Source organism: Centroberyx gerrardi, chromosome 6 (genome assembly GCF_048128805.1).
Source record: "Centroberyx gerrardi isolate f3 chromosome 6, fCenGer3.hap1.cur.20231027, whole genome shotgun sequence".
NCBI classification, from domain to species: domain Eukaryota; kingdom Metazoa; phylum Chordata; class Actinopteri; order Beryciformes; family Berycidae; genus Centroberyx; species Centroberyx gerrardi.
Genome location: NC_136002.1, coordinates 29,199,420 through 29,224,775, shown reverse-complemented (window position 1 = coordinate 29,224,775; position 25,356 = coordinate 29,199,420). Strand labels below are relative to the sequence as shown.

General features: G+C 40.8%; 1 protein-coding gene across 1 annotated transcript in view; it reads right to left on the bottom strand.

The window, feature by feature from the left end:
* Window positions 1-21,581, bottom strand: part of hif1al (hypoxia inducible factor 1 subunit alpha, like) — a 31,677-nt gene extending 10,096 nt beyond the window's left edge. The window contains exons 1-5 of the mRNA XM_078283950.1: window positions 21,443-21,581; window positions 4,285-4,475; window positions 2,040-2,197; window positions 1,274-1,358; window positions 8-27 (exon numbers count right to left, since the gene is read on the bottom strand). Of these exons, the coding sequence (XP_078140076.1) occupies window positions 8-27; window positions 1,274-1,358; window positions 2,040-2,197; window positions 4,285-4,475; window positions 21,443-21,477 (489 nt within the window). The 5' untranslated portion in view covers window positions 21,478-21,581. The remainder of the gene's footprint in view (window positions 1-7; window positions 28-1,273; window positions 1,359-2,039; window positions 2,198-4,284; window positions 4,476-21,442) is intronic.
* Window positions 21,582-25,356: the final 3,775 nt, after the last annotated feature.

Sequence of the window (25,356 nt, the reverse complement as noted above, 5' to 3'; positions counted from 1 at the left end):
GTTCTGCCGGCGGCTTCCTGCTCACACCTGGACACAGGAAGGCAAAGCTCACGCCCCGCTCCACTACAGCCATCGGCCGTCATGGCTGACGCACGCGTTCTCCCTCATTGAAATAAAGTAGAATTGATTGTTTTCTGGTGTATCCATTCAAAAGTCGACGCGCTCTGTGGAGCAGGGAGAACGTCGCAACACAACGCCGGTAGTGGAGCTCTAACGTAACACAGCTGACACCGCTAAAGGCTCAATTATGCTCAACGTTAAATACGTATACGGATACGGACGGAGCCTTCTGTCCGTACTCTGCGTTCATTTCGTCCGTATTTGTGCACGTTTTCTGAAAGCTTACGGATACGGACGAAACGGAGCAGTACCACACACACACACACACACACTTTTGACTCTCTACTGCCCTCTAGTGAATGTATTGCTTAACATGATGCCAACGTAAAAGACGCATGGAAGTATGTGGGCAGTGACGGTTACATTGTTTGAAATGGACGTATTTATTTTCGTATGTAAAGGGAGCATAAATGAGCCTTAACACAGCTAACACCGCTAACACCGCTAACACCGCTAACACAGCTAACACCGCTAACACCGCTACAGCTAGCTTAAAAGACTTCAGCAGCTTTTTAATCAAAATAAGATCTCTGATTGAGTTTCGTTTCCAAACTGAGCTATCTATCATTTGACAAAAAGTGACACATATTCTTACACAATGATTGAAAGAACAAAAATACAACAACCTGCAGTAGCTTTTGAAGGACAGCAGGAAACTCGTTGTTTGACAAAATGCTAACACTTCGAAATGACACTGAATCCTCTACATTTTATACTAAACAATGACCAGAGAGTGACTTTTTTTGTTGTTGCCAAAAATGTATAAGAGAACTCATTTATTTGACACTAATGTGCTAACGGTTTAGCACACTAGCTAGCTTAGCATACGCACCGTAGAGCATTGAATACTGAACGCACAGAGGTGAAACGGCATCTAATCTTCTTGTAACACCATAGTAAGTTGATCAAATAATGTATATGACAAAAAGTGGGTGTATTAATTTAACATTAACACATATAGGCCCAAACCTTTGATTTTCTGTTCCTTTATGAGAGGAAATCTTGAATGCGCTATCTTCTGCATCTTAATTTTTAGTTTATTTTAAGGTGAGATGCTGTTAAAAGTCCCTTAAGGTTTTTTTTTCCCATGTTCACAATCTGTATATATTCCATCTTGTTTGTGTTTTTTCGTATGTTTCTGTGTTTCTCTGACCTGGCCGGGGCGTCAGCAGGTCTCTGAGCTCCTCCTGGTCACAGGGATGGATGAAGTCATACACACTCTGACCCAGCAACTCCAGCTGTCAACAGGAAAACAACAACAACAGCGCCATCAACTCCAATTGAAGCAAACAAAAAAATAAATAAATAAAATACCCAAAGAACCAACAAGTACAAAGAAATACAATCTCAAAAACATCAATGTAAAATAAAAAGGCATCTTAGATAAAGCAGAGGTAATGTAATACATCACATGATAATAATAATAATAATAATATTGATAATAATAACTAAGTCATCATCACTCAACTGACACCAGTTTCAGAACATGCTGTAATCTGAAGTCAGTCTGTGAATTTACTGTAAGCCTCCGGGACAGTATGTGACCTATTCTGGGTAACTTAAGCTAACCAGCAGGAGGGAGGGAGAGAGAGAGAGAGAGAGAGAGAGAGAGAGACACACAGACAGACAGACAGACAGACACAGAGAGACAGACAGAGAGAGAGAGAGGGAGAGAGAGAGAGAGAGAGAGACCAACCATCTTTTCCCTCTATTCTTAGCTCTGTTTAAAAGAACAGAACACATCTAGCTCATGATAACTGCATACAGAACTACAGGGTGCATTGTGTATACTGTAATACTGTGTACTGTATAATACTGACTGTACATACTGTATATATTTTTCTTCTTTATTCTAACGTCTATTCTACAGACTGTATATAGACTGTAAATAGACTATACAGACTGTAAATAGACTGTACCTGTGTGATGCCGATGTGTTTGCTGACGCTGTCCGACAGATAGATCATGTCTCCCTCCTCTGTTATCACCAGGACGAAGCCGGCCAGCGCCTGGGGATAGACAGCATCCATCGAATCCTCTTCCTCTTCCTGCTCAGGCTCCTCCTCCTGCTTCTCACCTGTTGGAACCACGACCAGGTGACACAGACAGACACACTGAGGCTGGATTCATACTTCAGAAAGAAAAGAATAGGAGGAAAACTAAACCGAAGAAACTAAACCATTTTCCTTTTTTCCTCTGATGAATGAATTTGCAGGTACGAATCTAGCTGTCAGCGAAAGCACAGGTCCAAATCCTAATACATTTATCATATTGCCACCTGAGTAATAACATTTCTGCATTTTCTGTGTTTAACTGAAGGGCTCATTACTCTGTTCTGGTGCCGGAGGGAACAGCCAGACAGCAGTCAGCCAATCAGATCACCAGAACAACACACTGAGGGAGCATAATATTAGCTCTATATTATTATATTATTATTACTATATTAATATTCTCTTTCCATGAAACGACCTGCGACCCCTGAGTGATTTCACCTGTTAAAACCACTTCAGACAGGAAGAGGAGACACAGAGGAAGGTAGGAGACAGGTGACAGAAGGATTTTAAAGCCTTGAGACAGTTTAGATGAGGTGACAAGAATATTTTAAGCATATTTTAAGGCGACATACTGTTTTAAAACAGTTGCCTCAAGCTCCCAACTTGCGAATCAGTGGCAAAAAAGGCCAACAACCAAAACAGAAAGAAACCCACAATCTCACAAGTAAGATCTCCACAATTCAGTGGCCAAATGTATGAAAAGAAACACTCAAAGTCCATGTACATTTCCTTATCTCTTGAGTTGTTAAGATCTGGTTTTTTTTTTAAGATCTACAGTGCATGCTTACGGGTTAGCACGCTAGCTAGCTTGGCGTAATCTGGAAAGCGTTAGCATATGTGGTAGCGTGTTAAAGTCGAGATGAAACGGCATTTCGAGAGTATCTAACTTCCGTATCGTGACGTATTTCCGAGTGAAACAGGAAAGACAGGCGGGACATAACGTTGGGAGGAATTTGATTTGAACGTTGAAAAGTGGGCGTGTCATAACACCCGAAGACACACTGAAGTACCGTGCTGTTGCTAGCTAGCTAATTAATGAATCTTAGCCTCTTAGCTCTGTGCGCTAAAAGTTGAAGATTGATTGATGGGTGGATGTCATGATATTATTGGTTGAAATTAGTTACGGGCATGCTTACGTAAGCACACGGCATATTTTGTTTTACAGGAAGAAAACATGATTGAATTTTGATATAAGAACACAAAGAAATTGATTTTTTGTATTTTTTTTGGCATATATTGTTAAATAGGTGCACAATATGACCGGGGATGTGATCTAAAAGGGTTAAAAAGGCATTTTTCATTTCATCTCGACTTTAAATACTGCATTTAATACAGCTACTAATCTTCTTGTCGTGCCAAAAGAAGTTGATCAAAGAACTTCTTTGCCAAAAAGTGACTGTATTCCTTTGACATTAACACATATAGGCCCAAAACTTATGACTTTCTCTTCATTTATGAGAGGAAATCTTGAATGTGCCATGTCGACTCCTGCATATTAAATTTTTTTTTCTTATGTTTCTTTTGAGGTAAGATGCTGTTATATTCCAATTTGCATCATCCTCAGTGTGGTGTCAAGGTGTTGTTCTTGCTGCACCACAGAGCGCTTTTATTTTGAAAGCAGAGGGGAAATGTGTCTGTAACATATTCATGAATATGCCGAAGTAGCTATAGCTTTGGTGTTTTTTCACCTGGTGCACAAACCAATCATTTTGAAAACTATATACGCCATATCCTACATGGACTGTCTTTCATTTTATGATTTTTTAGTCCGTAGACCAGAAAATAACTAATTCCAACTTTATTTCTCATTATTTCAACACGAGGATGAACACGCATGCATCAGCCGTTCAGAATCCATCGGACGCTATGCGATTTGAACGCCGCAGCTTCCATTGATTTCAAAGGAAGCGTTCTTGATGGCTGATGGCTGTAGTGGAGCTTGGGGGTAAAATCAGCACTACTAAGGTTGTCTTAACATTTTACACATTCAGTGTCTGATGCTTTGAAAATCTCACAGGAATCCTCCTTAAGTCAAATAAGTCAAGTCAGGTTCATTCATCACAAGCGTGTCTCAAAGGGCTTTACAGAGAACGGACGGGACTTTACTGACCGACTCGGAGGAGGCGGTGCATGCGCAGGAAGCTGAGGGTGACTCTCATGATGGCGGCCTTGTCCAGGTGGGCGGAGACTCGGTGCGGGAGGGGCAGGGTGTGGGCGAGCTCGTAAAACACCTCCGTCTCCTGACTCCGCCTACATCTGGCGGCATCGCGGGAACGCACCTTCCTCTGCTCCGAGCTGGTCCTGGAGGAGGAGGAGGAGGAGGAGGAGGAGGAGGAGGAGAGGAAGATGGAGGGAGAGGGAAAATGGACGGACGGAAGTGGAAAGAGGAGGAGAGTGGCATCCGAGGAAATGAAAAGGAGTATGAGAAAGGAAATGGGGGGGGGAAGAGAGGAGGGGAAAGGGAGAGGAGAGGGGAAGAAGAAAAAGAGTGGGAGAGGGGAAAGAGGAGGAGAGGAAGTGGGGAGGAAAAGAGAGGAGGAAGAGAAACATAGATAAGGATAAATGAGGAGTCAAAGATACAAACAAAACTCCTTAATCCAAAAGTAGGAACGACTTCAACGATTTCTTGTTGTTGATGAGTTTCTTTCCAAAATAACATAAAAAAAGTGACATCTACTCTTACAAAATAATAACACGAAAATAAAACAAATTATAGAACCATTTCAGTGATAGTAGATAACTTCTCAGTCATCTGCATTTTAGAAATATTTAAAGAGGCATTCAGTCATTTATGACTTTTAGCAACATCTACTGGTGACCTGCAGGAATTGCAACAATTTTAATAGAACTTGTCAACAGAAATGAGTAAACTAGCCGATTAGAGCAGAGATCCAGTAGAAACGACCAGTGGAAAGATAATATATCACCACGCTAAATACTGGAATAATAATACTGCTTTGTCATTCGATTTTTTGGCTCGAGAATGAGGCTTTTTAGCTTTGAGCAGTTAAAAATATGAGTAGGAGGAGGAAGGAGATTAGTCTTGAAATGCCAATAAGCAGCAGAGAGTTTTAGTTCCAGAACAGAGTGAGGGCCAGAGAGCCTCAGCAGCTGGTAAAGTAATTATTGAGTCATTGGTACTGATCAACAACCCATCAACCCCCACAGATATATGATGATATGGTCATTTTGTGTTTTGCGACCGACAGTAAAAATCGTACTTATTGCCCCCTTAAAATTTAATCTAAAGTCTTTCATTCTGGAGGAGCAGATGCCCTGGGAGCCTCTGATGGCCCCCTGGGAGCCTCTCGTGGCCCCCTCGTGGCCCCCTGGGAGCCTCTCGTGGCCCCCTGGGGTTTCCAGACTCCACTTAAGGAACCACAGAAGACTTCTATCAGTCGTCACCAATCATCTTCATCTCTGGTGTTTGTACAGACTGGGAGAGATTAAGAGACCTCCGTCTCTATATATGGGTGAGCTCTGGTTCCATAAACATTCCTGGCTATTTATGTCAAGAAGAACCGATAATAAAAATAGAGAGAAATGCCCAAAACTGAAAAGTACAGAATGTTTGGGAAAGTGTTCAGATCCTCCTTCCCTCGCTCTCTTTCTCTCTCTCTCCTTCCCTCCCTCCATCTCTCCCTCCCTCCTTCCCTCCCTCCATCCCTCCCTCCGGCCGGTATCAGAACAGCATGTGCTGACAAGACGAGGTCAGGTCAGACTAGAGCACGGTTTCCTCTCTCTCTCTCTCTCTCTCTCTCTCTCTCTCAAACACACACACACACACACACCTACACATGTAGTTTTCACAGAGGGTGAAGTAAAGCTGTAAAGTAAGTACACTTGATTTATAATACGCGTCTCAAAACACGTTACAAGGCACAGCACAATGATAAAACAGAAATACAGATGAAAGAAGCAGACATAAAAAGACTAAGTATTTAAATTAAAGGACATCATAACAATACAGAACAAATACAGCACAATTAAAATAAGAATTATGATAAAGGTAGGTAATAAAGCCATTCTTAAAACTACAAACAGACAGACACACATTAAAGAATAGTGTTTACGATAAACGCAGGTTTTTAAAAGCTTCTTAAAAATATCAGCTGGCTGCAGACACACCAAGATAAACACACCAACACACCAGACAGCACTGTCATTATGCTGCTTTTGAAAAGCTTCACACACAACTAGCTTCTGTCCCTAGAAACTAAACACAAGACACAGAGGCAGCTGACAGAGCAGAGGGAGAAAGGACAGGACAGAAACAACATGAACCCATATAATACGATATAATGATACAACACGATAAGATATAGAACTGTACATTACACATGCACATCGGGGTCTTGATCGCTCTGAAAGATCTTTTTTTGCGTTAATGACCAGCACCTACTTACCAAAAACATGAATTATTTGGCGCAAAATATTGATTTAAACATTTCTGCCAAAAAGTAGCTCAGTAGGAATACAACCATTAAACGTCTGTATAGCTAGCATCCATGGCTACACTAGCAGAACTATAACCATAGACATGTAAACAAATCTGGTGAGATTGCTGTTCAGCCGCTACGCAGCAATCAACAGTTTCATGCTCTCTGAATAAATTAAAAGTAATATTGGAAATATCTTCCAGGTTATGCAGAGTGTTTGTCTGCAGTAATCAAGGAGTAAAGTCTTTATACCACAAGGTGTTGATGGTTTATTTGATTAGAAATCAACAAAATCGACCTGCTTCATGACTGTGGAGTGATATGATTGGATAACATAACTCAGACTATGTTCATTGCCCAATCAGAATTGAATATTCAACGAATCCGTGTAACAGGAGACGATAAAATATGATGCGATAGTTTATTGGTCTATTGGTAGAAAAATTAACTTTGCAGAGTCAACACAGAAACAAAGAAACTACACAAGGAACATTTGTCACTCTTCTGAGTCAGTCTGTTGCTCTGTGGAGAAACCAAACACCTGGCAGCAGTGAACTCTACACTTTATTATCCACAGACAGAACACACTGTACAAAACACTCCTGTGTCCTGACACACAACAGTAACACACCCTGCCTTCTCTTCACACACAACAGTCAGAATGAAGAGCTGAGCCACCTGTAATGCCTCCACCTTTCATCTCTCACTGTAAAGCAGACTTACTGTTTGTATAAAAAAACACACACCAGCTTGTTTTGTTGTTCTGCTCCACTGCTGGAGAACAACTCATACTGCTGCTGGGCTTAACTCCCACCACAAAGAGTAAGTTCCCACAAGAGAACATATTTCACCATGATTATAGAGACACTTGGCTGTGCTTCATAACAATGGTAAGTATTGTGGCTTTTATACAATGGTTACCAATGTGTGTGTGCTGACTAGAAGGTTTTCTTCAAATTAGTATGCAAAAGTAAGAATAAAAAAACATCACTTAGCTGAAAATACACATTTTACAAGTTTGGGTTTTAAGGGTCAGAGGGTTTTCACTGCCGACTCAGAGAGTGGATTTTCTTCAAAAATTCAACAAACTGGAAATATTTTGCCATTAAAAAAGTTCTACCATTATTATGTGAATTGCAGTTTCAAATTACATTCTGAATGGAGCGACCTGAAAGTGAACTGACACCACTGCTGTTACTAGGCTACTAACCCTAACCCTAGACTTAAAAATATCTCAATATCTCAACACTTTGAATTGACATATTTTTAAGTCTTCATACCAGCAGTGGGGCTGTTGTAGTGCTGTTTTTCCTCAGTCTAAATCACTGATTTACAGCCATAATCCTTAATATTTTTACTGACTAGACCATAAACAGACCAGATAACCGTAGAGGCTGAGAAACAGGACTTGTCTCAACTACATTTGTCTTGCCATAAAACTACTTTGACACCTATTTTATATTTACTACTGCTGTCACAGTCCAGTGCGGACCATTAATTTTTACTTTTCAATATTATAATTCTTAATAATATTTGCTATTACAGGTATCATAAAGGTTTTGTGTTGCACTGTTTGAGTTGATGAAGTACTGCAGGTACTGGAGGACTGATCCCACACTTAAACTTAAATGCTCCATTTTTAATATGGCTTTAAATATTTAGTGTGCCATTCACCTTTATTATCTTTCAGTTTTGTTTGGTGACTTTTGCACTCGCTCTCACAGTCAATGTGTCTGAAACTGAAGAACTGAGGGCCTTGAAAAGTACCATACAAATGTGTCATACAAGTGAAATGTATACTTGTACGCATGTATGCTACAAGTATGATGTAAAGAGGTACTGGATCCAGGGTAGTATTGACATAAATGTTTATCAAAATGTTTATATAACCACAGGTTAAAGGTGCTGCGTGTGGCATTTTTAAAATGCACTTCAAAATAACAAGAAAATGCAATTCATCATGAAATCACATGGGATTAAAATGCAGATTAGAAGCCGATAGAAGCTGACAATCTTCTTGGCGATGGTCTCGTTTATTTATAGTAATTATAATAATGTCTCAAAATTAACATGGTAATGATTTATTGATGATAAAATGTTTAACAGATTTAGTGTTGGATCAGGCAGGGAGGTGAGAAGATGCTTTCAAAGACTCCTTCACAATATGGGAGGTGATTATGTGTTTGAGACTGGTGGAGTCTGCAGCAACAAACAAAGACAGGAAGAGTCTCTCACACACACACACACACACACACACACACACCTACAGCACACGGGCGTTTGAGGAGTATGTATGCTTTACTTTGAGGATATCCTCTCTTTTTGAGAAATCATTAACTTTTGTGTGTGTGGGTGTCAATGACCTTCTTATCCCAGCCAAGACATTTCTACCTGGAACAACACTTAACATTCAGTCAGCATGTCAGAGAGTATAGAGCGAGTCTCACACAGCATCTGAGACCCACGTCACCCTCTGATCTCGCTCTGTTTATAAGTTCACATGCAGCTCTTACAGTAAAGAGCTTTGTTTTGTTTCACTGCTGCCGGGAAATGAATCATGAATCATTTACAGACCGAAAGAGTTTCCTTCCAAAACAACAAATCCACCAAGTGATACCTACTGTCTCAAAATACTAACACAAGTGTTTCTGCACTGCTCTTCCCACAGATCACCTGTCAATCAAACAGTGTGGGCGGAGCTTGGGTTTTCTGTTGCTGCAGTTTGAGTTTCTCTTCTCTTCGTCTGTTCAGCCATGGTGGCTATCGCTGTTCATGCTAACTACCCAGTTCTTCTTCTTCTGTTTATTACAAACAAACCGGAAAAAGTTGAGCGCATCACTTCCTGTGCGGCAGAGGATTTTTCCCAGGAAAACAGCAAATATAAAAGCTTTCATGAACTGGATATAGGCTGAATCACTATTGTGTTATTATATCAATTGGTGATAGAGGGAGGCGATACGGAAATTTATTTATATGAAAACGTCACGGATTATTACTTAAATTATGTCACTTCAACTTTTACAGTGGTATTACAGTTTTTTCTGAATGCTTAAACACTAACAGTGATTCTTGAAGCACTATCTCTGAAACCATTAACACTTGTAGTCAATGCATTTACCAAGTGTGCCAAACTGAATGCACGTTCTCTGCTTTACACTCAGTTTGTCATTTTATAACACACTTTTTGCAAAATTGTAAGCACAACTCACTGCTTTACACTCAGTTTGCAATTTCATAACACACTTCTAGCAAAACTGTAAACATTGGTCTCTACATTGCTACACTATTTTGCCAATTGCCTTTCCACATTGACACATGTGAAAACACTTTTAGATAATGAGTTCACTTACAAATCAGAGCTTGAGCACTATAAATAGGCCACAGGTAAACATTTGGTTTGGACAACAATGGAGGCCAATATTGGACAGAGAGTAAGAGCGGTGAGAACTAGAGGAGGACGAGGAGGAAGAGGAGGAGGAGGTGAAGAAGTAAGAGGAGGAGGAGGAGAAAGACGAGGAGGACGAGGATGAGGAGGTGAAGAAGTAAGAGGAGGAGGAGGAGAAGGACGAGAAGGACGAGGACGAGGAGGTGAAGAAGTAAGAGGAGGAGGAGGAGGAGGAGAAGGACAAGGAGGACGAGGACGAGGAGGTGAAGAAGTAAGAGGAGGAGGAGGAGAAGTAGGACGGGGGAGAAGGAGACGACGGGGAAGAGGAAGGGGAGTCAGGAACACAATAACTGATGAAATCAGAGCGACTGTGGTTGACCATGTTGTCAACCATGGGATGAGCATGAGGGAGGCTGGGCAACGGGTTCAACCAAATCTGAGCCGCTATACTGTTGCAGGTATCATCCGGATATTCCGAAATGAGAACCGGTAAGTAACTGTAAGTGCTGTAGTCTTACTGGTACAGTAATATGTACTGTACTTTCATAATGAGAAGGATCTATCACTAAAACCATTCGAATGTTTTTACAGAACTGCAAGAAAACCAGTATCTGGTGGAAGAGGTCGACTGTTCACCCCAGAGCAGGAGACCCACATTGTAAATATGGTCATTGCAAATAACTGCATCAGACTCAGAGAACTGCAGGACCACATAATGGCAGATAACACCATATTCCAAAACGTCAACAGAGTTAGTCTCTCTGCACTGTCTCGTCTACTGAAACGCAGCAGAATTAGGATGAAGCAGCTGTACAGAGTCCCCTTCGAAAGAAACTCAGACCGTGTAAAACAACTGAGATATGAATATGTGCAGGTCAGCTATACTATCCTATCGTTGGTACTAGATCTGGAAGTGTATGGTGCTACATCATATTGACTGATTCCTGTCTTTTCGTACTGTGCTACATTGTTTTGTCTTGTCTCTTTCAGAGAGTCATGGAGCTAGAAGCAGATGCAGTGCATCATGAGCTAATATATGTGGACGAAGCAGGTTTCAACCTTGCAAAAACAAGGGGCCGCGGCAGAAATATCATCGGACACCGTGCCATCATCAACGTCCCGGGACAATGTGGTGGCAACATAACAATGTGTGCGGCTATTAGTCAAAACGGCGTCCTTCACCATCATGCAATCCTAGGCCCATACAACACTGCACACATTATCACATTTCTGGACACCCTCCACAACAGACTAATTCCTAATGACCAGGGGCCAGAGCAGCCCAGGTACATTATCATCTGGGACAATTTTAGTTTCCACCGGGCTGCTTTGGTCCGCAATTGGTTCACAGGTCACCCACTTTTCATCGCATTCAATCTCCCCCCATACTCTCTGTTCTTGAATCCCACTGAAGAATTCTTCTCTGCATGGCGTTGGAAGGTGTATGATCGCCAGCCCCACCAACGCATAGACCTTCTACAGGCAATGGAGGAGGCTTGTGGAGACATCGATCAGGGGTCATGCCAGGCCTGGATACGGCACTACAGGCGATACTTTCCACGCTGCCTCGCTCAAGACAACATTGCATGTGATGTGGATGAAGTCTTATGGCCAGACCCACAAAGAAGGCGAGATTTAGGCTAATTTTTTTCTGTTCTTTTTTTTCTAGCACAAATGCTTTTGTTTTCTTCTACTGCGCTTTTGTTGTTTGAGGAGTGTTACTGTAGAACATTTTACAGTAAGAAAATAAATAAATAACTTTTTCCCCTTATTTGTACTGATAGTGTGTTATGTTCGGAATACACATCCATACTTTACACATTTGGATACCTGTGTGTATGTGTGTTTACTACATGTATGACAAAACTTTATTGCAAACTGCTATGCCCTGCACACAGAAAAAGCCACAAGTGTTTTTCATTTATACTATCAGTGCGTAGTTGGTGCTTCGTGTGCTTATTCAAATGATGGTTTGTGTGTACTGTATTGACGCAAAAACAAAATTTTTTAAAGAGTTTGAAGAGTTTTGCAAGAATTGTTTACTTTTGCCAGAGATGTATAATGTTTTGCTGATTTGGTGTAAGGTTTTGTGGTTAGTGTGTAGAGTTTTGCAAAAATAGCCTATAGTTTCAAAGATAGTGCCTAAGCAATCAGAAAAAACTGTAAGTAACTTAAGTCCTTGGTTGACAAAATTGAGACTTTTAATCACTTAGATTATCTGTATTTTAGAAATATTTAATGATGAACTTCAGATAATGTTTTTTTTCTTGCCAAAATAGATACATAGCATTTTGGAAATGAGCTCTTCACTTGTTTCTCTTTGAAATGAGCTGATGTTGTTGTGAATGGAGCTGTGGACTGATGCTAACCAGACATCACTTCCAGTTGGAGCTGCTGTGGGTCTTTCTCCTCCCACTGATTCCCAGAAAAAAAACAAAAACCCACAAAGCATCATGGGAAACGGGCCAAAATGTGAGCAGAGGTTACGCAAGACTCTTCAGCTCCGAGGGCCGAGCCTCACACACTCGTCCAGGAGGCCTGCCTCACTTCTGCTAGACTAAACAAACAGAGACAGATACACACACACACACACACACACACACTCAAACTAGTGAATGAGGAGTTGTGCTACACCTCCTCATATCTCTTTCATCTGTGTGTGTGTGTGTCTGTTTATCTGAAAGTGTCTTGCACCGAGGACTCTTTGCTTAAAGTGCAGCAGCCTCACTCTCAGCCCTGCAGTGAAGCCTCATAACACACCAGAGGATATGATCTTACTATATGACATAACCTCAGAGCGTAACCGTCGGTAACGCCTGCATGTCAGCTGTCATGATGTTAATGTGGTATGGTAATGTGATGCAGACGGTGAGATATCTGCTCACCATGTCTGTCGCTCTGCGGCCTTCTACTGAACCATCTGCATGGAGGTGGAACAGGTGCTATTATATTATTATTTATGTATTTATCCTCACCTATTCTTTCTTTCTTTCTTTTTTAATGTCATTTTATGAGTTATGAGTGATTTTTATCCTTATCTATTTTATCTTTCTTTCTTTCTTTTTAATGTCATTTTATGAGTTGATTGTTGTGATTTTTATCTTTACTTGTCTATTTTATCTTTCTTTCTTTTATGTCATTAAATAAATAAATGTCATTTTACCTGACAAATGATGTATTTTTTGTGTTTTACATGAAGCACATTGAATTTGCCTTGTGTTTGAAATGTGCTGTATAAAGTTTGCCTCAGTTTGAGGATGCAACACAGACCTGCAGTGTGTAATCTGTCTGCATCGCCATACACACACACACCAAACACACACACACACACACAGCAGCAGCAGACTGAGACTCTGCTGTAGTCACATAGAAGAACGGCCTGTGTGTTTTTCATATGTAGTAACAACATATCAATTTAGTATAATCTAATCTAATCTAATAAATTGCTGTGCTGTGTGTCACAAAGTAGCACGTTGCCTCGGGTGGTTTTGCAAAACCAGGGTAGAGATAGTGGGTTGTGATACTAAAACGTTGGCTTCAGTACTGAAACCAGTCCAGGTCATGGTTTCACTTCGAAAAAGATGCCATGGCGAAAAAACAACAAAAACAAAAAAGCTGACACCAAAAACCTAAAATGACCTGAAATAACACTCCCATTTGGTTAAAATGCAATAATTAGAGAAGATTTTTTTTTTGCCATTCAACAGCAATTGATAGTTATTTTGAATAAGGGGAACAGAAACTACAAAAAGTATAGGACATATTTTGCTGGTGCACAACTTCCCTTGCTGAAAATACAGGGTAGGCCTACCTGTTCTGGAAAAACACTGCACAACACCCAGGTGCTTCATAGGCTTGTTATAAGTGGACGTGTCAACATAACCTCTTTCAGTATGCCATATGATCTTTCGACATACAGGCAGGTGTAAACCAAGCCACATATAAACTGCAGGGGGACCCAGCAGCGCATTACAAATATAAAAAGGTCCAGTGACTTCTGATGTTCACATTCATCACATGCCAATAAGTCTTGGCACATGCACTCATCTTTCCACATGTCACGTTGCCTATATCTTTAAGCTCACATGCTCAATTCACAAAATAATGTGTGTGATTTACAACACAACACACTGTACTATAATGTCCAGTATGCAGTGATGCAGCGTTAAGCAGCTAACAAGGTGGGTAAATTATCAACTCCAATGGGTGATCACCACAAGGCAAAAAACCCCAAATATAAACAAAAACTACATTCAGAATAGTATTAAATTGGTTTATTTTCTCAAGAAGACTCACTTTCATCCGTCTAATACAACTACAACACTATAAATTTATACGATAAAGTCTTACTCTAACGTTAAAAGGTGGGAAAACTCTATTCCACAAATCAAAAACTACAACAAATACTCTCCCATAGTCACATCCAGTATATATCACATATCTGACTCATAATAAGCCAATGTGACTTTCGCTGTCACATTACATAAATACAGTATATCCCCACGGCTTCCCCCCCCCCCCCCCCCACACACACACACACCGCAGTAAAGGCACTTCTACGTATATTGGTGCTGTGTATTTTCCATAGGCTGCGGCGCTGCGCTACATCACAGCTTTTATTAGTCTATTTACGGCGGCAGTTTGGCAAATTACGATGCGGACGGCCTTTCGAGCGTGATCACGTTACATCTGGAGGGATGTGTAGCTGAACACACACACGTACGCAGACCGCAATGCATGATATGACCACCATTACACACACACACTCTCGCATGCCCAGACACATGCTGGCAGGCACACACACACACACACACACATACACACACAGTCACAGACACAAACTTGCAAACAAACCCACATCCACACCCACATACAGCACCACACACAGTTAACAGCCCTTCTCAATTATGCCTCACTGTGTGGTATCTGTGCAGTATAACAAACTGAGTAAAGACACATTCATTCAAGTAAGTGGGAGTCTAAACTACCAACTGGGATTAAATGGCTCCATCTGCCTTCTCAAATTGTAGCTTTGTCATATTGAGCTTTAAAGGTCTTCACCTCCCATACAGGCCTTACTCCCACAGCACACTCTGGGTGGGAAACTCTACCAGGAAGAACAAGTACAGCCCGGCTCTGTCCTGCTGTTGTTTACCAAGACTCACATCATACAAACATCAGGAATCAGACAAACATTTATCATTTCACAGATTCCCCACTGAAAAATGTATTAGAAACAAATGGATCTCAAGAATCTGGAGGGATATGTTCAAATTTTATGTTAATATAGCTAGCTAATTCCCTGCTAAATTCAACCAGTCGTAGTTGCTGTTTCCAAGATTCCCAGCTAATTTGATTACTGAAGTCCTTACTTATGTGTTGAAGTAAGGATAGTTTTATATACAGTACATGCCAGGTAGAGTTTCCCACCCCGAGTCTGACGCAAATTCAAAATGGCAGGCTGCAACAGCCGTTATCATTTGCATTTTTCTCTGGGCAGCAGGTTGGCGTAGCGAAGAGAGAGGCTCTGACCTCCCTGTGGAGGTGAAAAGAGAATTTCAATATCAATAGAGAATCACATTATTATTATTCCCAAGGATATAAAGACTTTCAGATATCTAACTACAGACACATGTAGAGATTTATTTGAGCTTCTTTCTATGAATAACTCATTTTTGTCCAGAGCTGCATGCAGAGTCCATGTGTTATCTCCGGTATAATCTGCCGTCCTCCATCGCCGACTCCTGGAGCGCAGCCGGGGAATTTCATCTCTGGAAACTCCAACGCACTGGAAGCGATAACCGATTCAGGTCATTTGACGCCTTTAATTGATGCTTTTATAGCAACACTGCAGGCAGCAAATCTGAAGCGTCAGCAGCACTGGTACCTGCATCTCACCACTGCTGTGGGTTAGTATAACGTTACTATATCATGTTTTCTTCATGAAATATGTTGCATAGCCTGTCTGCACAGCCTCTACAGTCTGCTTCTGACACTGGACACCAGTGAGCTGACCAGCTACCTTGTTTAGTGTTCATATGTTCATATTTGCGTCCACACATCTCAACAGTTTAGGGTATAATTGCTAAATTCCCTGCTTAGTTTGCAGTCATTATATCACTGTCCTACGTCATTTTGCCTCCAAACAGGACAAAGGTCACCGCAGTTCCAGAAACCTCATGAAAATACACTGTTTGGGTCCTCTGTTGACGCTCCAAAATGGGTGGGTGGGTGGGGGGGGCTGCCGACAGTGGGCTTGTGTCCAAAACACTGCCACTTCAAATGCCCAGACCAGCTGGGAAATCTGTGTAGGAAAGAGGATCAGGAAGGCTCTCCAGTCTCCAGACAGCAGCTGCTGAGCAGGCCAGGCTGTAGAGGAGTCCAGGTGTCAGCGGGTCCAGGCGGGTCCAGGCGGGTCCAGGCGGGTCCAGGCGGGTCCAGGCGGGTCCAGGCGGGTCCAGGCGCTGTGTGAAGCCAGGCAGCGCTGTGCAGGAGGAGAGCGAAGTCGTTCCTGGATCAGAGCGGGTCACATGACGAGCCGCACTCCGAGCTCGGCTGGATATTTCCATCCTATTATAAAATCAATGTGGATTACATAATATAATGTCTAAGTGAACCTGACAGCCACAGGTTGGTATTAAGGAGACATCATCAGCTCAGCTAGTACTGTGAGGAAACACACACACACACACACACACACACACACACACACACACACACACACACACACACACGCACACACACTACTATCACTGGTACTGCTACTACTACTGCTAATAAGAATAATTTCGACAAACTCTCTCTCTCTCTCTCACTCACTCACTCACTCAGTCACTCACTCACACACACACACACACACACACACACACACACACACACACAGCAGTAAGCAGCATGCCAGCTGGGAGCAGCTTGTGGGAACAGAGTGTCCCGGGTCGGAGCGGAGAACGGCACTTTGGCTACCACATCTTATTACTCAATTTGTGTGTGTGTGTGTGTGTGTGTGTGTGTGTGTGTGTACATGTACGTGTTTTTTAGAAGTAGTACTAATACTGTTATTTTAGCTGCTGTTGCTGTTTCTCTTGTCATTATTACTTGTGTATTTATGTATATGTGTTTGTGGATATGTGTGAGTGTGTGTGTGAGTGTGTGTGTGTGTGTGTGTGTGTGTGTGTGTGTGTGTGTGTGTGTGTGAGTGTGTGTGTGTGTGTGTGTGTGTGTGTGTGTGTGTGTGTGTGTGTCTGCTCTCCCCTGTTGGCCGGTCATGTTGTGCAGTTGACCGTAACACCAAGTCTCTCTCTGCTGGAGAGCAGCCAGAGATTGTGTAAGAAGTTGTTGATTAGCCAGGACAGAGCTGTGGAAGTGTGTGAGAGTGAGAATACACACACACACACACACACACACACACACAGCCACATAACATAGACAAACACACAATGTAAACTAAGGCTGGGTATTGGCAAGGACCTCACGATACGACTGTATCACGATACATTGCAATACTCTACATAATTTACTGAAAATTTAAAAATACAGCTGAAAATACAACTTGCTGTGTACCGCCTGGTAGTCTAATATGTACATCACATTAAAGTGATAACTCAGCAGACAAATTGAGTCAAAACTATTTAATTCAAAATTTCCATTCCAATTTATTAAAACGGTATTTGCATTGCACAGTTGCACACTGTGTCACTGAACACACTGAACTGAAATGTAGATGCCATAACATCATATGAAAATAAAGTGCATATTAAGTATTCTTATAAACAAAATTCATAAAACTGAAATAGTCAGTAATATGCTGTAAATCAACTGTAAACATACTGTAGTCCAACTCAAAAGTTGTTTGCAAGTGTCCACTATACTTTGATATGAACTCTTAGTAAATGGTTACATTTTAAGTATCCAGTGTTCTGACCGTCTGGCCTATCTTTAGCTGAGTAACTTAACTACAGTAAACTACAGCACACACACACACACACACACACACACACACACACAGTGTAATCTCTAGGTGTGTGTAAACTGTGAGGTAAAGAGTAACCACCAGTCTGGTCCTATAGAAGACAGATCAGGAACACAATGTCCTCTAGTTCAGCCAGGGAGGAGAGAGAGAGAGAGAGAGAGGGGGGGGGGGGGGGGGGCAGAGAGAGAGGGGGGGGGAGGGAGAGAGGGAGAGAGGGGGGGGGGGGAGAGAGGGAGGGAGGGAGAGAAACTAGAGAAGAAGAAAGAGGGAGAGATAAAGAAGAAGAAAGATCAAGAGACTATAAATCATACTGTAAGGAGGGCCGGAACAAAGACCCCCCCTCCCCAAACACACACACACACACACACACACACACGTGTCTCATCTCTGTCGGCATGGCGATAAGACAGTGAGTAACAGATTTAGCTCCGGCTGCTCTGGTAGGAACACGGTGTTCACCAAAACATAAATATTTTTCTCTGATGGTTCGCGCGTCTGTTCTGTCGTCCTGCTGCAGCTGCTACATGCAGCATTTTGAACATCAATATATCAAATGAATTGTGATGCCTTGGTAGAATTACCGTAAACAAATGAGACCATGGTGGAGATGATTGATATCCTCTGTCTCACACCAGTGGTATTGTTAGTGCCAGTGTTTCTCAAAATACAGACCACATTTCCCATAAGCCCCGCTGCTTCCTGTTGCAAATAAACTCTTATTGCAACTTGACCTTTACTGAATTGGATCAACATGTTGGAAGTGATTTCTCCATCTTCCTTTCCCTCCTTCCACCATCTGCTGTCAGAAACTCTTTCAGCTTTAGCTCCGTTTGCTCTGGAAGAACAGAACCTCTTCCTGTTTTGTGCCGTAAAGCGATCCAGCAGATTTCCCTCCAGATCCACCAGGTGAAGGAGAAACTATGGAGGATGCAGAGTAGAGGCTGAGAGAGGCTGAGAGAGGCTGACAGGCTGATGGACTGGTTTGTTTACAGTAATAATACTAATGTCTCAAAATGAATGTGGTGATGATTTATTGGTGTTAAAATGCTGCATGTAGCATCTTTGTCTCTTACAGCTCAGTCTGGATGGATCAGGCTCCAGAGACCAGCGAGTCTCTGCAGCATCTGCCAGGCTGGCATCATCTGCTGCTGTGCATCCTGGGATTTCTTCCAGATCTTTGCCTCTCTGTGTGCAGCAGAGAGTCCAGCAGAGAGTCCAGCGCTGGACCCTGGTTCGCTCCCACAGCTGGTTCCACTATCAGCCCCAGTTTTTGCTGAAAGCGCTTGTACTTGTGGTTTAAAAATGGCTCGTGATACTCACATCCAAATATGGTAATTTGTGCCGGAACTGTGCTACCTGTGTTTGTTTTTGGTGGAAGAGAAGGCTACAACATACATTTATCTTGTTTTTAGCAGTTTTACAACAGTAAACACTTATATGTGCATTGACAGCAGAGGAAGTTGGGAGCGACAGCCTTCAACACGCTCCGAGGCAAGAAGGCAAGTTGAAAATTTACAAAACCACGTTCTAGGTCGAGAACAAGAACAACACAAATCCACAAACCACTGCAGTCTCGAGCCGAACAACCAGGGACCGAAATGACCGGCAGACAGACACCAACATGCCAGAAAATGTGTCTTTGGCAGATAAATCGATGCAGGTCAGCCGCCACTTTGGTGACTTCTTGAGACGATCTGAGATCTGAGATTTGAGATTTGAGACTGAACTCAACGACTCCCTGAAGTCGCTCTTGAGCGAGGCCCTGAACCCCAAACTGCTCCTTCCTCTCAACAGTCTCATCAGGTGTGACTGTGCTTTAATAATAATACTGTCTGTGACTCTGGCTTCTCCTCATCTGTTTCATTCAAACATGACACATAGTGTATGACACTGACCTCTAACAACAGAGGCTGATCTCTCTCTCTCTCTCTCTCTCACACACACACACCTGTGGGAAAGCGTTGGTGTTTTTACAGTGTATTGATGAGAAAATACATATATAATATGGGTATAATTAAGACATTAAACCCATAAACCAGCAACAACAAAATAGCTCATTCTCTCTCTCTCTCTCTCTCTCTCTCACACACACACACACACACACACACACACACACACACTTGAGATAATGGTCTATAATTTCCACCTACTGACTCTAACAGAGTGCCAGGGCAGGAAAGCCTCTCTCACAGAAGACATGAAGCTAAAAAATACATGAACTAGTTACACAGACTCTAACTCCACAAAACCTAAATCCAAAAAACAAAAAACGTTTTGACCTGAAGACCTTACTCAGTCTTTTAAAAACAACAACACCAAAACTGACAATTACATCCTCTAAGTGAAGCTCCTCAGACAGCTAAGAGCAACAATATTCAATAAATAGTTCTACTTTTATGACATCTATCATTTTGTCAGAGTAGATATCACATTTCATATATCATATCACATCTAAATGCTGGATATCTCATTTTGTAAAGAAACTCCTTGTAGTTTAAATGATGCAGAAGGCCTTTAGCATGGGTTTACATGAGTCATCAGACAATATTCATGGACTCCCTCAAATGATATAAAAGCACATAAACCAGACTATAACCAGTGTTATGAATGCTGTACAGTTATGAATATTGTATTACAGTATAAAGACTCTTCCAGTTGTCTAAATCTGTCCAGTTGGACATGATACAGGCCAGATAACAGTAAATAGAGAGAGATGAAGCCATGAAGCAAAACACTATCCACTAATTAGACTTTCCTCTACTCTTTGACCAAATTGAACATGCTTAGAACATACATGTATTAATAACTGAGCCATGCAGTGAGAATAAAGACTGCTGTAGAGTTGTGAAGGTTAAATCTGAGTAGACTGTAGATCTGCCTGTGCCATTTTACGCAGCAAAACTAGTCCGTATAGAAATATATTACAGGAATACCGATTAAAACATATACCATAAAGTAGGCTATGTTAAGGCTCACTAGAAAGTCACTATTGACGACCACAAATATACTGTAAATCCCTATAGTATTATTATAGGAATACTATAGTGATAGCCTACTATAGGTAATAAGATAATACCGTAGTACTATAATAATAATACTACTACTTTAATACTACTATAATACTACTATAAACTACAATAGACTACCACAGATCAGACACATCAGACACTATAGGTTTCTATAGGAATATTCATTTTTATGCTGCTATAAGAGCTGTAGTGTAAACAGCATTTTATCAAACCTTAATCAAATGCAAATATTTACATAAAATTCTGTATATAGTCTCGAGAATAGAGACGAGTCAGGATTTTACTGCACAGCCGGACTAATAATCATATTAATTATTATATTGCCCAGTCTGGGTTTTTTTATGGCACGTTGGGACGCGTGTGTGAAAGTTGCAGCAGGACAATACGGCCGGACAGACAGAAACTCAGTTGAAACAGTAGAAGCAGTTTCTTCAGTAGAATCTTACCGTTTGACGCCGGCGGGCTCGTGCTGCTCCTCCATGTCCAAACTGCCCGGTAAACTGTCCGCGGAGGTTTGGGATTATGCTTTTATTATTGTTTATTCTGGCATGCCGAGACTGGAGAAGACCCCCCCGTAGTGTCAAGCTAGCCAGAATGAGAAAACAACGCTTCCGGTCATAACTTTCGAAATAAAATTCTTAATGACAAACGTTGCAACTTTTGAGTAATGCAAAGCACAAAAGTGACAAATAGAGATTTTCTTTTAGTAATACAAAGCATAAAAATTTAAAATAGAGGATATATATGAGGGAGAATTTGTAGTAAATTCAAAAAAGTATTTCACAGCAATATATTCATTATAACCATATAGTCCTATGTAGAGGTGTCAAAATAGATTCAATTAAGTTAAATTAAATCATATTAGATTCGATTAGATTGGATAATATTCGATTCGATTCGATTCGATTATTTGAAACATGTATGATCCTTATGGGGAAAGTGGGTCATTAAATACACTAAGAAAGGCTCAAACACAAAACATATACCAGGCATACAAAAAAACAACAATGTGAAGAAATGTAGTGCTTCTTGGGTATTTTGCATTACCGCCACGCTGCTGTTTGGGAAGGGATCACTGAAAATTATGAAGTACAAAGCATTCACATGTGGCGCAGAGTTAAACAGCATTTTCTCCATTAGGATTCAGACATTACAATCCTTCTTAAAGCCTTCAGACGCCTTGGAAGAATATCTGCCATCTTGAAAAAGTTCATTTTAACCCAGAGCAGTGGCAAAACTGATCCTAAAGGATATTGAATGGGAACTCTGGTACCTGCTGTCAAGTCTGAATACTGTAAATCACACTGAAATTACCTGAACATGAAAACCTAACGTATACCAGGCATTTTGAAAGGATGTCTGCTGCCTTATCTATGCACAGTCATTTTTATTTTTCCGTTTTTTCCGTTGTGACAATTTGATGCCATTATTGTGAAGGTACAATCACATAACATCCGGTATTAGCCTGACTGTCTCTAGCTAGCTTGACGAAGCTGACAGCGGAACCGCTCCGAAGCCACGCCCCGCGTCACTTCGGCAGCCTTCGTGTTTTTTCGGCTGAAGGGTCAAATTTCTTCTTCTACGGTTTAAACAGGTTTATGTACCTGACTGTAACAGACTCTGCTGCCCTCTACCGGCCTGGAGAGAGAGAGCGAGAGCGAAAGAGAGAGAGAGAGAGCGAGAGAGAGAGAGCGAGAGAGAGAGAGAGAGAGCGAGAGAGAGAGAGACTATAGTAGTTCATGTTTTTGTTCATGAGAGAGGAAGATCAGTGTGTGGCATTTTTTCTGTTCATTATCCACCATTTTCATAATACATAAGAAACAACACAAGGACAAAAAAAGAGGATTATAGAACAGATAAAAGATACGTAAAAGAAGAAGAATAAATATACACTGTATATAGGCCTATATATATTATTATATTTTATTATTAGGCTATATTTGTTATTAAGTAAGTGATGTCACTATTGTTTTGTTTAATTATTACTGCTACTAGTATTTTTATTTTCCTCTATCTTGTGTTTTCATCACTGCTTTGCCTCTTGTGATGTTGACCGTCTGTCAGCTGGAAAACACTTTGAGCTGCTTCTCTGCATGAAAGGTGCAAATAAACATACAATTAAAGTTATTATTATCAAAAGCTCCTCTAAAACTTTAGAGGAACCCAGTGTCGACATCAACTTGAGCGATAGTCGATATTTTGTGTCGCTATTCAATATCTTGATCAACAATATAATCATTTCCATGCCAGAAAATGTGAAGTATTCAGTGTTTCCCTCAGAATTTTCTTCTTGTCAGGATGGAAAAGCCTCTGAAACAATATTTAGAGCATCATGGGACACTGAAACTCTAACACTAAGACACCAAAAATTCTGTTAGGGAACATTACTGCTTTTAAATGAAGAATTCATTTATTAAAAAAAACAAAACATCATTGAACAATTAAATGAATAAATGAAATGTGTAAATAAACTTTAATTGCAGGTTTATTTGCAGATTGTTTTTCTGTAGCTGTGGTCAGGAGGAACCTCCATCATATCGACAGGGGACGACATGATTGGTTAATATCTGATATTTAATAAAAGCCCAATATCTTCCTGATATGTCTAACCCTGGTTAGTACAATAACTAACTTCTCTCCATGGAAAGAAAAAGGGAAACATCGTCATCAAAAAGAGAGAGAGAACATGTAGGACTCGGGTTTAAAGTTTTAATAACAGATCTCCATATACAAACTGGATACAGTGATGTCATTCTGCCGTTAACTTCCACCGGAGCAGGCGTGAAGTGTGTGAGAGCGTGTGTGGGAAGTGTGTGATCCTGTGTGTGTGTGTGTGTGTGTGTGTGTGTGTGTCTGTGCATGTGTGAGTGTGATAATGCACAATGCATATTTTACAAAAAAAATAAAAAATAATAACAAAAACAACTTTACATGCTTTGTTTCAGCTGTCATAAACTGTTAAATAAAAAATAAAAAATTCAACAACATATGGAATGATATTTGTTCCCTTGGTATTTATCAGTCAGTCGTTTCTTTTCTCTGCAGAACAACAGATTGGAACAAAAGGTAGTCGAAGTTTTCAGTGTGCTGCAGCGTCAGAACTGGTTTATGAGTGTTGTTAGTGTGGATTTATGTCTTTTTCTATTAGATAAAACCAGAGGTGCGACCAAGTCTACTTTGCTCGAGTGCCAAGTCAGGCTCAAGTCTTGAGGCACAAGTCTCCAGTCAAGTCTCAAGTCTAAATGTAGATTAACAAGTCAAGTCCACGTCATTAATATCAAGTCTCAAGTCTAAATGTAGAACAGCAAGTCAAGTCAGAACAAATCAAGAGTCCAGTATCAATTTAATATCTTAAAGAAAACTAAATATCTAGGACTTTTCAATGCAATATGGTTTTAATAGGATAAAAACTTGGTAAGAGCATCATGAGTTTGATTTCTATAATCAGTTTCAACTTCAATAAATTCAATCATTCCATACAAATTCAGAAAACAGAATTTAAATTCAGTCGTCTGCTGGAACAAATCTCATCACTTTCAATCTGAGTCATTTACACAAACACAAGATCTCAAGTCAAGACTTTAGAAACCTTTTCAAGTCGTCAAAGTACAAGTCAGAGTCAAGTCCCAAGTCACCAGAACCCAAGTCAAGTCAAGTCTCAAGTCTTCTCTTCATGCATCAAGTCAAGTCTCAAGCAACTTAAACTGTGACTCGAGTCTCCACCTCTGGACAAGACTGTTCATTTTTGTACAGCTGCTCTGGGAGCTTCATAAACATAAACAGAGGACTCTGAATAGAGAACAGAGTTGAAGTAAAATAGTGAATTTTCTCTGACTGCAACACTCTGTTTCTATTAGCATCATCACCGCTCTTGTCCCAGTTTAGTTCAGTTTTGCTGGTCTTTCAGTTTTTAACAGCACAGTTAGCTGTAATGCTTCTGCAGCTAAACTTACACTACGACGCTCCATTAATCTAAACATTAACACACAGTGCAGCTTTCACTTTGTTATTTTCCTTCATCTATCTCAGTTGGGCCTGGAAGAAAGATGAACCTCTAAACTTAAAAACGCAGCGTTTTGTTCCAAAGTGAAACATCCACCATTTGCTTCTCTCACCAAATGAATGAAAATACAAGATTAAAACAAATCAAGGTCATTTTTAAAGGATAGTAAGTAACTTAAGTCCTTGGCTGACAGACTGATAATGCTTTTAACAGGCTGGATCTTGTATATTTTAGAGATAATGAGTCATTAAATTCTGGTAATGACTGAACAGTGTTTGGGGAAATTAACTCAGCAATTAACTGCAGAAGGTTAATTTCATGAAGCAGGATCACACAGTTCATGAGTTAACACAACAA